Genomic DNA, 16,355 nt, shown 5'->3' with positions numbered 1-16,355 from the left:
ACAATCACGGCTGTGGTATCAATAGCTGCTGTGGTTAACAAGGTGGATTTATAGCACAGAGTAAATAATAGGTATTTGGATTTATAGTCGTTGTTATCTTCACAACATGCGTTATCTTATCACAATAATTATAATTCCTAAAATAGTTATTAAATATTATTTAATATTAGCTTTAGTATATTTTCAAATATTAAATAAAACTATTTATTAATAACAATTTAATATAATCATTGTTATTATGTATATGTCTAGTTATTCTTACTTTTATTACTATTAAAAAATTTAATTATTTGTGTTGTACCTACTTGTGTGTAAAATATTCGTTGGGATTCAATAAATTATCAGCTACTTTATTGTATGTAGGTATATTCGTTGTTTAAGATAAAATATTTAAATTAAAAATTAGTAGTTCAATAGCAGTCAAAAAAGTATTGCTAAATATATTTTCGGAGATGATCATATATATTAAGTGGGAGAGGAGTGGCCGAGTGGGTAAGGTGGCAGTGTGTTGGCACTCACTGTCGCTGGTTTGACACTCGGTCACGGGCCCTCTGTTTGCCGGTCGAGCAATCATCCGGTGAAAAGAAACCACCATCCCCCTCTCCGGCGATGGACTCACGGCCCGGCCCAGACAGCGAATTCGTCTAGAAACCATCATCTCATAATGGTAGCGTTGGTTCTTAAAGTTAAGCTTGATGAAGATTTATGTATATATTTTTTTTTATTGGTGCAACAGAGACAAAAACAAAATCAGAAAGTATTTATTAAGTCAAATAATATATTTTATATAGTTAATGTAATATTTTAATATTAATACAATTATTATTAGTTAAATGCAGGGTCGGCCTGGCTAGCGCCATAAAACTCCAAAAGTCTCGGCCTGGGCATTTCACACAATGTGCGGGGTTTGCTAGGGAAAAACAACTGTAAATTATGTAAAGTATATAAAATCTACAAATAACATTTTTTGGGAGAGCCCTTTTAATGATTTATAGTATGAGGCCTTAGGTGCAATGCCGATCCTGGTTGATAATAAAGTACTTATCTATAAAATTTTGGCTAAGTTAAACACTTTATAAATATGCAATATTTATTTAGAGAATTATAGTATCGTATTATTCAATAAGCTTTTAAGATAAAAATTGTTAAAAGTTTACTTCAAAATCAATAATAATTTTAATTTTTGCTTTTCATATGTTACAGATTTTAACATCAAGATGCATGAGGTATATGAAGTATCCAAGCTATTAAAATATTCAGTTCCAATCGAAAGTATTACAGCTTATGGTAATGCAATCTATAAAAATGTTTTTCCTAGTAATTTTAGTTAGAAATTTAACTATAACATTTAATGCATTACCAAAATATTCATTAAATACAGCTTAAATTTTTGTAAGAATAAGTGAATCAACTCTTTTTTTCTGGTTAGGTTATTTATTATTGCAATTATAAATATTAATTTGTAATTTAGTTTCAAATATTAAATGAAATGTTATTTGTTTATAAATTATTCATAAAGCTTTTCTCAAAAATAATTCATAACTGTGCCACTGGCCAAATGTACATCTTTCATGTTAAATAATAAACCAATATACTCAAAACGTGATTCCTCAAAAACAACTTATAGTTGTTATTACTTTTCTATCTAAAGCAGCATAGTCTTCAAATATTTCTTTGGTTTGAGTCAAGAAGGGGCAATTTTACTTATTCTATCTTTTCGCAATTTTTTTATAAATCTCCTTAATACTTTTTTAGTTTTTTATGCTGAGAGTGTCATTTTTTAAATAAAAGACAAAGGGTGTTTTGATGGGCTTTAAAATTTAAAACAATGTATAAATACTACTCTGCTAGTAAAGGCGTACATACTACATATGCATCATGGCATCATGTTGATATTTTCGAGGAAAAGCATTTTTCTAAATTTGTTTGTTATGGTTGTAAATTTGAATATTTCTGTATAAACTCTCATTTTTCAATATTTGTTATGTACGGCCTTCTTTGCTAGCTGGGCAGAATAATAGAACTTAAATTTGATTCGATTTTGTTTTCTAGATAATTATTTGCTAGTTGGTAATCGTCAGGGTCATATATTTTTATATACAACTAGTCCTAGAGTTCAGCTTGTTGATTGTAACAAAACATTTAGCAAAAGGCCCATATTGCAGTTAGCTTCTGTACCAGAATGTCAAATTGTTATTTGTTTGTCAGGTAAAATGTTAAATAATTTATATTTTGTTGTTTTATAGTATAGGACGAGTGGCTGAATAGAATAAGGTGGGAGTGTGTTAATTCTCACTGTTGCAGGTTCAACACTCGGCTATGGGTGGTCTCTCTCTTTGGACAGACAACTGTAAAGAGAGAGAGAGACTTCCTATTTTCCTCATAGGCCATTAAGTCTACTCCTGGTCAATAAAATGATATACACAATAATAATAATTACTGTAATATAATCATAATTTTTTATAACTATATTATTTAGATGAAAGAGTTAGTGTACTTGATATTTCACGCGACAAAGTTTTACATTTGAAAACTTCTGGTTTACAAAAAACTAAAGGTGCCACTTCATTTACGTTAGATGTAAAAGTAATTATGAAATATTTTAATAAAAATAAATAAATTCAAATAAATTGTAGTATTGTTAATATTTAAATTAACTATATAGACACCAGTTGGTTTACAAGGAAATGCAAATAACACCGTAGTCCGATTATGTGTTGCAGCCAAAAGACAATTACAAGTATATCACTGGAAAGGTAGAGATTTTTTGGAGCATTCTGAAAATTTTGACATACCAGATATACCTCGTACAATGGTTTGGTGTGATCAAACTGTCATAATTGGTTGTAAGAACGAATACTATTTATTCGATGTAAGTACTCTTATTTGTCTTTCATAATTAAATTTTAGCATATACAAGTATAAATAAATATAAATAATATTGTTTTTAATAATACTTCAAACTAAAATTAATCTTAACGGTATTGTTAAGATTAATTTTATATTGGTATTGCCTGGTATTGGTATTAATACCAGGCAATGTTAATTGTTATTCATAGTATTTATTATTTTGGACACTTTGTGAGGCGCAGTTTGAACTTTGGTGTAAAGAGTACTGAAACTGTAACTAGAGTTTGATTCCTTCATAGTTGTGTCATAAAGATGTGTTGTTAGTTTTTTTTATTGTGGTTTTTATGCATAAAATTATACTGTAAAATGCATAAATATTTAAAACATAAAATGTATTATTTAAAATTTTTAAGAACATCATTGCATAATGAATGTTACCTTATTGTTTTTTTTATTATTACTTCTATTTATATCTTAGGTAACAATGGAACAAATGAGACCTTTATTTTTAACTGGAAAAAATCAAGAACCTATTATAACAAAAATATCTGATACACAATTTGGCGTTGTTAAAGATTCCCATATAATAGTAATGAGTACAAGTGGTGACGTAGCTGAACAACAAACTATTAAATGGGCAGATTCACCATCAATTATTTGTACGTTTTAAAACAGTATTACATCTTTGTATCTTTTTTCTTTTTAATTTATAAAGTAATATGATTTCAGTATATGATGAACCTTATCTTATAGCAAGTATAGGTGATAAATTGAATGTCCAAACAATTGAACCAGGTGAAAGTTCTGTTGTACGACAACTCATATCAACTACTTCAAAAACTCTTAACATGTTTACTTGCCAAAGTGGACTTATTTATGCTTCATCTGCGTTAGATGTCTGGTGTTTAAAAGCAGTTCCGTTTGCTAAACAAATAAAACGGCTTCTTGAAGATAAAAATTTTCAATTAGCCTTAAAATTGGCTGTTAGTATAACTTATAATTCTTTTAACGCCCTGCACTAGTTTACTCTTAAAGTAATTAAAATTATGTAGTTTTTCTTTTTAATAATATTTTTATTTATACTATATTACATTAATAAACAACATTCAAATTTTTACCTTTTTTTTTAGTATTTTTTGGAGCTTTATCAACGTTTGAAACTTACATAATCAATTACATTTTTTTAATTAATGATATTTTGCTAAAAATATTTAATGATCGATAACATGTTTTGAATTAATAGTTATAAAGTTACTTAACCGCACTCCACCTCCTATCATACATTTTTAACTTTAATTACTTTAAAGTTATTTGTTCAGCAAATAACTGATTTAAAAATTAAATTAAATATTTATGTTTTTGTTTAAGTTTTAAAAGTTGATATAACTCTAGAAAATACTAAATAAGATAAACATTTAAATACTGTCTAATATTGTAAAATAGTATAAACAAATATGTTTTCTAAAAGAAAACTACAAATTTGCAATAATTTTAAGACAAAACTGGTGTAGGGCGTAAAATCCAATCATCTAATATGTTGGAAAAATGCTGATTGTTTGGAACATTTTTTGATGATTTGCATATAAAATTGTATTATACCAAAAATAGAAAGAAATCTGATAATGGACACACAAACTTTGTGTCTTGCCATAGATCTTAAATAAAATGTTCTGGCCTTAATGTGTAAAACCAAAATATTTTCATTTTTTCGTGTAGGAGTGAAGAAAAGTAAAGGATTTCAGTTTTTTTTATAAACTATAGATAAAAACTTTCTAAATGTCAAATAAATTTTAGTTGTAGACCAACTAAAAAATGTTATTACGACATTATATAATTTGACCTCTTGCACTAAATATCAATCTAGTAAAAAAATTAAATGTTTATCATTAAGTTTAGAAATAAGAAATATATTTTGGTTGTGTGGTCAGTTCTCAGTAAAACCTCTAGCAACTTGTTAAAATAAAGATTTCTATAAAACTTTATATGGATATTAAAAAAAAAATGTCGATATTACTAAATAAACAATCAAACCTTTAATAATAATATTAATATTGATTAACCGGTATTCTCTAGAATATATCTGATGAATCTGTTGACGATAAAGAAAAAAATGTAGCTCAAATCAGAACATTATACGCTAACGATTTATTTGAAAAAAAGAAATATCAAGAATCTATGAGAGAATTTTTAAAACTAAAAACAGGTGAAAATATAAATAATATGTAAGTTGATTTAAATTTTAAATGCATTATTATATTTTAGACCCATATGATGTTATAAGATTATTTCCAAATCTTTTACCTCAAAATGATTCGGACTACGGAGAAGAATTATTAGAAAAAGAAACTGAAATAAAAATTGTTGCTTTAATTGAATATTTGACCGAAGTAATAAAACTAATATATAATTAAAAATATTTAAAATTAATAACTTACTATATTTATAAAGGTGAGACATAATCTCTTGAAAGAACCTGTTGTTAAAGGTTTACCAAGTGTGATTGAACCAAGTAATAATCACCAGGAACAACTACTTCAAATTATTGACACTACTCTACTTAAGTGTTATTTGCAAGTAAATTGGTCTATTTAACTTAAATTATAACATTGTGGAATAAAAACGACTTGCTTACATATTTCAGACTAATGATGCCCTTATAGCCCCACTTTTAAGGTTAAACCATTGTCATTTGTTAGAAACTGAAGCTACCTTAAAAAAATACAAGAAGTATAGCGAGTTAATAATTTTGTATCAGACTAAAGGTCTTCATAGCAAAGCATTAGAACTTTTGCAAAAACAATCTGAAAATTCAGATTCTAACCTTAGAGGACCTGAGCGTACTATACAATATTTACAAAATATTGGCAAGTATTTTTTTTTTTTTTGAAATTCGGTAATATTGTATTGTCATAAAACAATATTATTTTATTAGGTTCAAATAACATAGATATTATTCTTCAATTTTCGGATTGGGTGTTAAATAAATACCCAGAAGAAGGTCTTAACATATTTACAGAGGATATTGCTGAAGTCGAACATTTACCTAGACCTAAAGTATTAGATTTTTTAATTAGAAATCACAAAAATCATATTATTCCTTATTTGGAACATGTGATATATGTATGGGGTGACACAAATGCTATATGCCACAATGCTTTAATTCATCAATACAGAGAAAAACTTCAGCAATATGATAGTAAATCGAAGCAAGTTGAACAAACTGCTCATAGCACAAAGGTCAAACTTATGGAATTTTTAGAACAATCGAAATATTATACCCCAGAAACAGTCTTGGTGCATTTTCCATTAGACGGTAACAAATAGCTACTATTAACAAAATTAAAATTCCCCTTGGGTCATCTACAATTTTTTTTTCAGGATTTTTTGAAGAACGAGCTATAGTTTTAGGAAAATTAGGTCGACATGAACAAGTCCTATCGATGTATGTAACTGTGTTAAATGACATAGACAGAGCTATTTCATATTGTGATAAAGTTTATAAGTCAAAAGATGAAGATTCTGAACAAGTAAATAATGAATATTAGTAGACAAAATGTATATTATTTAGTTTTTAATATATTTGAAATTATTTGTAGATATATGTAACATTACTGAGATTACTAATCGATCCTCCAGACAGTTGGTTAGCAGGATTAGGAGGCGTAACTAAGTCAGCTCCTAATTTAAATAAAGTTATTGAACTCTTAAACAAAAATGCTGCACAAATAGCAACACCTGATGTTTTAAAAGTTTTACCAGATCAAATACCACTTTATAGTATTAGAAATTTTCTTATAATTGCTTTAAATAAAACTTTAGGTGATAGAAGACTTTATCAAGTTAATAGAGGATTGCTTTACGCAAAACTTTTAAAGGTATTAATTGTTTAACAATAATAGTTTCACTTCAATTTCAAAAACAATTGCTATTTTTATAATATTCATAATTCGTACAGGTTCAACAACAAAGAATATTATACGAATCTCAGAATATCACTTTAACAGAATTCAACATATGTAGAGTGTGTAAAAAACGATTTGGAAATCAGAGGTAATTTATTTATTTTTAATTAATAACTAAAAATATTCTAAAATTAAAATTATGAACATTTTAGTGCATTTGTGAGATGTCCAAATGGTGAAATAGTTCACTATTCATGTCACAATCACAAGGCAGATCAATAAAAATATCCTTATTGGTATTTTTCGCATACTTCATTCAAAATCACTGTATTGGCGAATAACTAAGAATGTTTACAGTTATATTGATATGTCCGATCCAGAACCTTCATGATCGGAATCCATAAAAGTGTCTTCTTCTCGGCCAGCATTAAACGGTGTGGATTCATTTTCAACATTGTTGACGCCACTGAATGTTGCATCCAGAAGAGATCCATTTAAAACAGGTCCAGCAGAATCGGTGGACGTTGCTGTTGAAGTATTGCACGGTTTTCCCATATTTTCTAAGCTCTCCATTACTCGTTTATTGTTTGGATCAAGACTAAAAATTGTTTTATTTATACACATACATATTTAACATAATCGCGTGAAATAAATATTTTGCCTACCGAAAAGCTTTTTATATTTCAATACTATTCTGAGAAGGTTTTGGTTTTTTGCAATAGTATGTTTTTATTATAAATTAAATTTTTTGTGTCTAGTCTAGCGATATCTCTTAAACCACTGAACAGATATCTCCATTTAGCAAGTCTTTAGATAAGGAATCATACCTGTAGAGAGGGTACTTAATTAGACCAAAAATGTAGATAATTTACCCCTTTTCAAAATTGGGAAAATTTTAAACTAAAAATTATTGTGATATAACTCTTTTTTAAATAGTCGACTAAATCCAAATTTGTATGAAATATTCTTTAAACATAGTAATACTATTGATATCTGATGACAAATCAAAAACCCTTTATCCTAGATAGTTGTAAACTATTCTAAACTTCTAACTTTTTTCTTTCTTTTTTGAGCGTAGTTTTTTGAGACTTAGTCAAGTGTCACACTTGCCAAATTTCTGTACTTGTAATATCACCTGGAAAATGTGTGCGGCACACTTACATTTTTGTCTGCTGCAAAATTAGTGCAGACTTTGTAAATTCTAGTTTTTAAGTAATCCAATGTACAGTCTGAATTAATTTTTCACCCAATATAAATGTGTTCAATATTTTGGATGACAGTGAATTAGAATTGTCTTGCACTTAATGACAAAGAAGAACCCCAAAATGTACATTAGGATCATATTTTCTAAATTTATATCCTCTCTATTTTTGTATGAGGGATCACTTAAATCCCTCAAAGAAGATTACCCTCGACTTCAGAAATTAACAACTCTACGTCAATCATAGTTGTCAACTGATGAGTAAAATTATACAATTTCTCAGCAAAATGTGACATTGTTAACACAAAATAACATATTTGGTTTTAATTTGGAATCTACTGGGGAATATTTCCGCAAGAAAAACCACAACATGCAGTTGATTTTTGTTTTAAAATTCTGTCCTTGAGTGTATCCAGCTATATTTCAAATAACGTTTTTTCATACTATGGAAATTCCGCAAATGTGACGCCAACCTTAAGGTTTGAAAATTAGACTGAAGGAAGACAGACGGTCATGCGCCTACAACAAACTCTGTCCCCGCTATGTCCCGACCACACTGGCTTTTTTTATAACAGTATAGTTTGTTTCCAGTTTAAAAAAATACTTTGAACTTTTATGGGTTTTAAGGTTCATCACATTACTATTATACATAATTATAACTTAGGACAATATTTATATGAAACCGTCAGAAGTATTAATAATAATAGTTACTTGAGTGCTGAGTAATAGTAGTCAAATGCTTTTTCAGTTTGGTTTTGTTTAACACTGAAATCTCCTAGCATCTGATAAAGTCTGCACGTTGGCTGGTCCAATGCTTGTTTATGTAGAAGTGCAACAGCAGCATTTAAATTTCCTTCTTGTTCAAATATTTGTGCTAACATGTAAACAGCAGGCAAGTAATATTCATCAACATTTAAGGCTTTTTCTAGCACAATTTTTGCTTTTCCAAAAGATATTTGATCTTTAATCAAAACAGAAGCGTACAACTAAAAAAATAAAATTACTTTCAATATAATTATAGAGTGTCTTACACTGCATTGACAATTTAATTTAAGATTTTTGATATCATTTATAACACTTAAATTGGCAAAATATAACTAAATGTATTAAATATTGGTATAATCTCGAAATTAGACATTTCTAACAGAAGGGAAAATAATACAGGTTTTGCCTTGTAAAACCCAATCATGAATGTATTTCACATCATCATTGTACTTTTTCACAATAATATATATAATTAATAACTTAAGGGCAGTATTAAGAATAAAATATTATAATAAATTGACCACAGAGAAACAAATTTGGAGTGCAGACTATGCAATAATAAATAATATAAATAAAAATGCCAATATGAATACCGCGACACTCTTAAATTCTAAACAAGAAAAACTATATCTGATGCGTATGAGCACTCTGAAATTGTAAACAATGGGACAACTGCGCCCTTGGTAACTACGCCACTGTTCATACTAATTGGAATCTTCGATACTTAAGAATATTTGTAAGAGAGTGGTAATAGACCACAAAACAAAAGAAGCAGTAGCGTATCTAGGATTTTTCCACGGGGGAGATAAACAAATTTTAACAGCCTTGCCTATTCAATAAAAACATATATTCATATTATATACATGTTGCATGTAAACAAAAATTTGGATTCTTAACTACAAAACAAAGTCTAAATTCTTGAGGACAGTGAAAGAATATTGAGTATTTTATCAGGTGTGACTGTTATATTTTTGTGTACTGATAGGGCCCAAGGGGGGATACAACCCCTACCCCCACCCCGTAAATACGCCATATATCAAATGGATATATTATGATAATATTAATATTCCATACTTTGAAGTAATGCTAAAATGAAAACCATAATAAACTCGCTTTTGGTAAATGTGGACTAAGGTTCTTTTGACTTTATCAATTCATATTTAATTAAACTTAGCTGTACAACTTAAATTCAAAACGGACTTTGTTTCACAAATTAACTTAAACATTTAATTTGTAGTTACAAATTAAATGTTATAACAATATACCGGAAACCTTGATATTAGTTGAACTTAAAAATAAATACTTACTGTTAGAGCCTTAGGATGATTGTTCATTTGTTTACAACAATTGCTCGCAGCTGTCAAAGCACTTCTCATTTTGTGTAACGATATATAACAATCTACCATTCCTTTGTGAGGATCAAAGAGATTAGGAGCAATCTGTATGTTATACAAAACAAAATCATAATTATTAGGTACAACTGGAAAGTATAAATTAATAGCTTTATTCTTACATCATTGGCTCGGCGAAACTGTAGTATAGCATCAGTATACTTTTTCATACTAGTTAGAATCATACCGTGTAATAGTAGAGTCTCAATATTTTTTGGATCAAATGAACAGGCCTAAATAATATATAAATTAATAAATAGACCAATACAAATCGAAGACTTACAGCTACACATTATTTATACCTTACCTTTTCTACTAAACATATAGCTTTTGAATGATTACTATTACTATAACATATAAATGCGAAAACAACCCATAATTGTGGATCAAGTAATGCTTCATCTGTATATGTTGTCGGGAGTAACTTTTCTAATTCTCTATTTTGTTTTTCCATGTATAAGCACATAGCTAATGTACTTAAGCCATCTTGCATAATAGGAAGTGATTTATGAGCCTGAAAGAAATAATAAATAAACAACCTCTTACAGCGTTAGAAATGAAAAAAAAAATTTACTCTTTGTAAATAAATTAGGGCATTTTTTCGATCTCCAATATAATAATATGCTCTTCCAATTGCAACCAACAATCGATTACTATTACTTAAAGATGTATGATCATCTAGTTGTTTTAATGTATTTATTGCTAGAGGATACTCGGTGTGATTATACAAATGAGCATGAGCTCTTATCCATCCACTCAACCTAAAATTTTAGTAAAGTATATTACAAATTGAAAAATGTTTTTTTTTTAAGTTACATTGTTTTAGTGGCGACATTTCAGGTTTTAAAAGAGGGGCAATAATTAAATTAGCATGTTAGACGTATGGTTAATACTAGAGATAAACCTGAACACAACCAGGTGTATCAGAGTAAATATGATAGAATTAATGTGAGTATTGTCTAATGACTAATGATGTCTAAAAACTCTTTCTATTTTTCATTCATTGTGAGTGCTAAATGATTTGTTTAATTTGATAATATTAAAATCATTATTGTTATTAATATTTTTTACACGTAAGTTGTGAAGCCTTAATTTGTTTTAAATGCATAGATTCTACTAAATAAGGACACACAATTCTTAAATTACCAAAATAAACTATTTGTAGTGTAATCTAGGCCATTCCCACAAATCGAATAAATGGGACATTTTTGTTAAGTATATTAAGTTAATTTTTCCCGATAATCCGGCAATTATTCCTTTCCCAATGTTATTTTGGTTAATAGAAAGCTTAATAATGGTTTTAAATAACAAATATAGGTACTTTTTTTTAAATATTTGATGTATGTCTAATGAATTATTGTTATTTTATATTTATATATTATTTATTATAAACATATTCTTTTATATCAACAAATCAGTACCTAACTACCAAAAAATTTCTATTTATACATATTAAATTTTTAGATTATAAGGACAAAATAACATTCTACTGATGTGTCCAAATAAAGCTAACTATAATCTACTGAATAAACTACAATGTTTTTAAAACAAAAACTATGAAATTGCTATAATTTTTAGAAAAATTGAGTACTTATCTTGCTTTAAATTGAAAAATCTGCATTATTTATTAACAGGCAAAATAACAAAATTAAACTAACACTACTGCTTTTATAATTGTAAAAAAGTTAAAATTATGACTAATTGATATACCAACCATTCAAGTCCATTAATGCTCACCATTTCTAGCATAAGAGCATTTACTTCAGTACCTTTAACACCAAGGCTTAGGAGCCCTTCAGCTGCTTCAATAGCTAATGGACATTCCTAAAATATTGTTTCACAGATTATAAAAATCATAGTAATAGTTTTGAAGTTTATAATATATAAATACGATATGGATATGGATTATCCATTAATAGCAGGGGTCCAGATAAAGTTCCAAGCAAAGTAGGTTTTTTTTTTAATTTGAAAATTACTTTAAAAATTAAAATAATTATTAAAAACAAATTTTTTTTTAGTTATTTGGACAACCTATTTGTTCCAATAGTTCTGAAGAGATTAACTCTTTTAAATACAAACATAATTTACATTTATTTTGTTTGTTTAATACAGAAAAGTGTATTTTATTTAAAACGTCAATATTGTACACAGAACTTTATCCAAAATCCTGTTTAACAAACAACCCTGAACATCACAAAGTTTTTTTTTTGGGGATTTTGCATACACAATTTATCTCTGAAAATTATATGGAAAATTAATGATGATGATACTACCAATGAAGTGAAACTGCTAATTTATTTATTATAAATTCTAAAATAAAATCAATGGACCCACTATTCTTTCTATTTTATTTATAATAACCAGTGACCACATGCACAATTTTCAATCATACTTTATTTAAATTTCTACATTATAGTCACAGTGTAATTTAGTGTGACTAGTAGTGACAGGTTTCATATTTATTTCTAGGTATTTTAGAATTTGTTTTAGGTAGTAGATATCACATTATGTCTTATGCTATATAGTTTTAAAATATTGTAGTAAAAAACTAATCTAATAATAAGTATTAATAAAAGTAATAAATTCACAAACTTTAAGAACTTTATTATAAGCAGAAATAGCAGAGCAAACATTCCCTAGTTGTTGATGTAATTTTCCTAAAGCCATATTGATTTTGGTCTTCCTTTGTTTTGTTGGTACTGACTGCAAAATAGTTAATGCCTGTTGGAAGTCCTTCAATTTTATCAAACATAGATGCAATTGATATTTGATATCTAAAAAAATAAAAATTTTAATTAATTAATCCAAAAAGCTAGCAAAAATATTTGATAATAATTTTTAACCAGTCATTACTCGCGCAGGGTAAAAAGTTACCCTAATCACACTTAGTTACTCTGTGACTCAGGTAGAGATGTATACTGGTCATACTTAATTAAAATGTAACCAAAAATCGCGCAAGTAGTGACGGGTTAAAAGTTTACAATATTTTAGACAACACATTTATATACTATATATAAAATATACTTAATTAATTTTTAGTTTTAATATAATATACCTATATCTGGCATTGGTTCTCTTAAATTATCAAACTGCTGTTTGATGGGGGTTTTAACAGCACTGCATGCTTCCTTGAATGTCAATGCAGCTTTGTATGCAATGACTGCATGACGATAATTACCCATGTTATAATGTGAATCGCCTAAATATGCATACAGTCTGAACTTATGATGCGTCATCAAAACATCAGTTGTGTGTTCAGTAACTTTTATTATCATTTCACCCTAAACAAATTTCATTTGTAAGTTTAGATATACATTTAAGAGGCGCTATATACCCAATTTTCTAGCATTAAACAAACCAACGCAGAATGCGTTTTACTCGCTCTAGGATGGTTTTAAACTCTAAATACATATATTGAAAACCAACTTTGGAGACAATTTCATATTCTTTTGATAGACCTAATATTTAACATTTAAAATCACATTTTTTAACTTTTTTTAAATAACTATAACTTTTTATACGTTTTTATTTTAAAAATCGGATATGACATTCTTTGAAATATTGTTATCTTTTGCAATATGTGTTTTTGCTTTAAAATCATTATGGACCGAATAAAACATATTCTGGAAAGCTATGTTTAGAAGAAAATTTTAATTATATTTAAGAAAATCGTACAATAATACTTAAGTTATTTCTATCAATGATTGATCTCAAGCCTAAATAAGTAGCCATGCAGTATTCAGGCAAATCATGGTTGCCACAATTAAATACTGTATAGGACGTACTAAATAATCTATTGAAAGTATACCTATGTATCTCAAACATGTTAATTTTATATAGATTATACAAAACTGGAAAAAATGTAATCATGAACAATATTTCTAATGTTTTATCCAACATTTTTTTATATCTGGGGTGGCTCATCCTTCATTTATCTGTCCACTAGATTAACATCTCTAGGCTCCCAAATAAAAATTACCAAAAACTTATTATACAGTGTTGACTGTTAACAAGGTTTGTGAGAGTGTAGGATTCTTAAAGAAAAATGTTCCTAAAATATATATTTAGTTTTGAACTTTGTATCAGACAAAATATTTGTCTGTGAATTATAAAATAGTAATTATTTATAAGCACAAATTAACATGTCTTGGGGGTGCAACAATATTAGTAGATAAATAATATACACAAACAATGGGGATGCTAACCTTCGAGACTTTTGCCTATGGAAATATAACAGCACCCATTATTTTATACTGTTTGGTATTTTATAAACTTAATGGTTGTTTAACATAAGCTGAAACAAAATCTCTCTGTAGATTTTAATAATCAATTTTGATCTGACCCATAATTTTTGCCATCACCACTGATAAGTACAAAAATTAAACCCAAATTTATAATTTAAGATAGGTAATTAAAATTATTAAACTAACCACTTTAGTAATATTTGAATATAACTTCTGGCTATGCAACACTTTTATTTGTTCAAATAAAGCATTCATTGTAGAATTTAATCAAAACTAAATTAATAAATGTATTAAATATTATTAATAAAGAATAGTAGGTAGGTAAGCTCAGAACAATTACAAATGAATTGAGTTATCGTTTTCTTTTTTAGTTAAACAATAAAATATTAATAAATAAAAAAAATAGGACAACAATACATATTAAAATAAGTTTAAGAATTGAAAATAACTAAAATAAATCAGTATAACTATTTATTAATTAAATTAAAATAACGTCAAACGTCTACTGACTACTGTGTAGTTGTATTATCATTGATTATAAATATTATAGATAACTTGCTGCCTACTGGCCGGTTTTTCAGTGGCGCGTAAATTGGCGTCGTCGTAGTTTTTATAGTTGTAAATGTCGGCATTCAGTGGTAGGTTCCCAAAATATGATAACAAGTTACCACTTTGGTAATGACTGTTAATGCCGACGTCCCGCATTACCCTGCCCTTCGTGGTTCCATTTTTTTGAAATTATAAAAAAAAACGTAAATAAAGTAGTAAATAGTATAAAAACTTTATAACAAGTTCTAATGTATTCTGTGAGTTATGATACTGAAAGCTTTTTCAATCGTATTATATTTAATACTATTTTGTGTCAAAACTGCAATATTATAATTTATAAAAACAATACTACACTCGACCCTGCCTTCTGTCATACATTTTAAACTTTAATAACTTTAAAAGTAATTATCCGAAATTGGCTCTCGACCAGTCAACATTTTCAGCAAATTATTCTAAATTTGAAAAGTTAGTTAAATATACAGGGTGTTATGTAAAGTTCTACCGAGCTTCAAATGAGACATTCAGGATGCTCTAAGAGTACAATAAATGGTTTTCAATTTTTTTTTAATTTTAAAATTATTTAAAATAGAACTCGTATCTCATTAAAAAATTGTCTTACGAAAAAAATAATTTCAGATTTGAAATCAGACAAAAAATTTTGTTGAATTGATATATATCACGACTTTTTGGTACCTAGCCACACTTGCGTCCACCGAGTGGCCGGCATGTTACCAAAATCAACATATGGCATGTGACACATAATTTTGGGTTAGAATTGTATTCTCAATCCAGTGGTGTCCTTAGAATTATTTTATATTAAACGATGTGTCGCATGCCATATGTTGGTTTTAGTCACATGCCGGCCACTCAGTGACCACTCGGTAACCACCCTGTGGATGTATAAGTGGCAAGATACCAAAAAATCATGTTACATATCAATTCAACAAGATTTTTTCTCCTGCTTTCAAATCTGAAATTATTTCGTTAGACAATTTTCTAAAGAGATATAAATTTTATTTTAAATAATTTTAAAATTAAAAAAAATTGAAAACCATTTATTGTACTCTTAGAGCATCCTGAATGTCTCATTTGAAGCTCAGTAGAACTTTACATTACACCCTGTATATATTTTACCGTTTAAGTTTCAATAGCTTTTAAGAGCTCTGAAAAATATTAATAAATATTTAGTCACTTTATAATAATATATGAGGCAAATTAGGAAAAATCAAATTTTGAGGTATTGGTTGTTCTAAATTCTGAACATTTTAAGACCAGAATCGTTCTTCTACCTTGAAAAAATTGGCCGAGTTATATTTATATGTCAATTTTTTATATTTATTTTAGGAGATTTTGTCACTACAGGGCGTAAGCCCTAATGTTAACTTTAAATGTCATGTATCAATATATTGACACATAAAATGTATATTGATTTTCTAAGAAATACCTACCGGCT

General features: G+C 27.8%; 2 protein-coding genes across 8 annotated transcripts; one reads left to right on the top strand and one right to left on the bottom strand.

Moving 5' to 3' along the window:
* Positions 1–28: 28 nt before the first annotated feature.
* Positions 29–7,442, top strand: LOC126839160 (vam6/Vps39-like protein). 7 transcript variants are annotated; one of them, XM_050574255.1, is made up of 17 exons: positions 691–757; positions 1,204–1,287; positions 2,053–2,208; positions 2,480–2,586; positions 2,666–2,872; positions 3,329–3,509; positions 3,580–3,833; positions 4,924–5,053; positions 5,113–5,237; positions 5,299–5,424; positions 5,492–5,714; positions 5,783–6,163; positions 6,229–6,377; positions 6,447–6,725; positions 6,806–6,900; positions 6,965–7,048; positions 7,110–7,442. In XM_050574255.1, exons 1-16 carry the CDS (start codon positions 706–708, stop codon positions 7,032–7,034), a joined length of 2,619 nt encoding a protein of 872 aa, XP_050430212.1. In that variant the 5' UTR covers positions 691–705; the 3' UTR covers positions 7,035–7,048; positions 7,110–7,442. The 7 variants fall into 7 exon arrangements, with proteins under 7 accessions (XP_050430217.1, XP_050430218.1, XP_050430213.1 ...); XM_050574260.1 differs by lacking the exon at positions 691–757 and adding an exon at positions 29–71 and having other exon boundaries at positions 6,965–7,441; XM_050574261.1 differs by lacking the exon at positions 691–757 and adding an exon at positions 162–355 and having other exon boundaries at positions 6,965–7,441.
* Positions 6,870–14,831, bottom strand: LOC126839162 (anaphase-promoting complex subunit 7). Its single transcript, XM_050574263.1, has 10 exons — positions 14,540–14,831; positions 13,165–13,390; positions 12,702–12,883; positions 11,824–11,933; positions 10,684–10,870; positions 10,417–10,623; positions 10,232–10,342; positions 10,026–10,157; positions 8,665–8,939; positions 6,870–7,350 (listed from the first exon to the last, which is right to left on the bottom strand). Exons 1-10 carry the CDS (start codon positions 14,606–14,608, stop codon positions 7,110–7,112), a joined length of 1,740 nt encoding a protein of 579 aa, XP_050430220.1. The 5' UTR covers positions 14,609–14,831; the 3' UTR covers positions 6,870–7,109.
* Between the last annotated feature and the right edge of the window lie 1,524 nt (positions 14,832–16,355).

This window comes from Adelges cooleyi, unplaced genomic scaffold, assembly GCF_023614345.1.
Source record: "Adelges cooleyi isolate 19-005CV unplaced genomic scaffold, UGA_ACOO_1.1 ACOO_flye_CR_arks_rails_tigmint_CR_PRNA_30, whole genome shotgun sequence".
In the NCBI taxonomy this organism is placed as follows: Eukaryota; Metazoa; Arthropoda; class Insecta; order Hemiptera; family Adelgidae; genus Adelges; species Adelges cooleyi.
Note: the sequence above shows the minus strand (reverse complement) of the source record. Positions and strands in the feature narration are given on the sequence as shown.

Excerpts from the sequence above, each read along its gene's own strand:
- LOC126839160 (XM_050574255.1), top strand. The coding sequence starts at position 706 with ATGTATATATTTTTTTTTATTGGTGCAACAGAGACAAAAACAAAATCA. Across the intron at positions 5,238-5,298 it reads TAATTGAATATTTGACCGAA|GTGAGACATAATCTCTTGAA; the intron begins GTAATAAAACTA and ends ATATTTATAAAG. Across the intron at positions 6,901-6,964 it reads AAACGATTTGGAAATCAGAG|TGCATTTGTGAGATGTCCAA; the intron begins GTAATTTATTTA and ends TGAACATTTTAG.
- LOC126839162 (XM_050574263.1), bottom strand. The coding sequence starts at position 14,608 with ATGAATGCTTTATTTGAACAAATAAAAGTGTTGCATAGCCAGAAGTTA. Across the intron at positions 11,934-12,701 it reads CTTATAATAAAGTTCTTAAA|GAATGTCCATTAGCTATTGA; the intron begins GTTTGTGAATTT and ends ACAATATTTTAG. Across the intron at positions 10,624-10,683 it reads CCCTAATTTATTTACAAAGA|GCTCATAAATCACTTCCTAT; the intron begins GTAAATTTTTTT and ends TATTTCTTTCAG.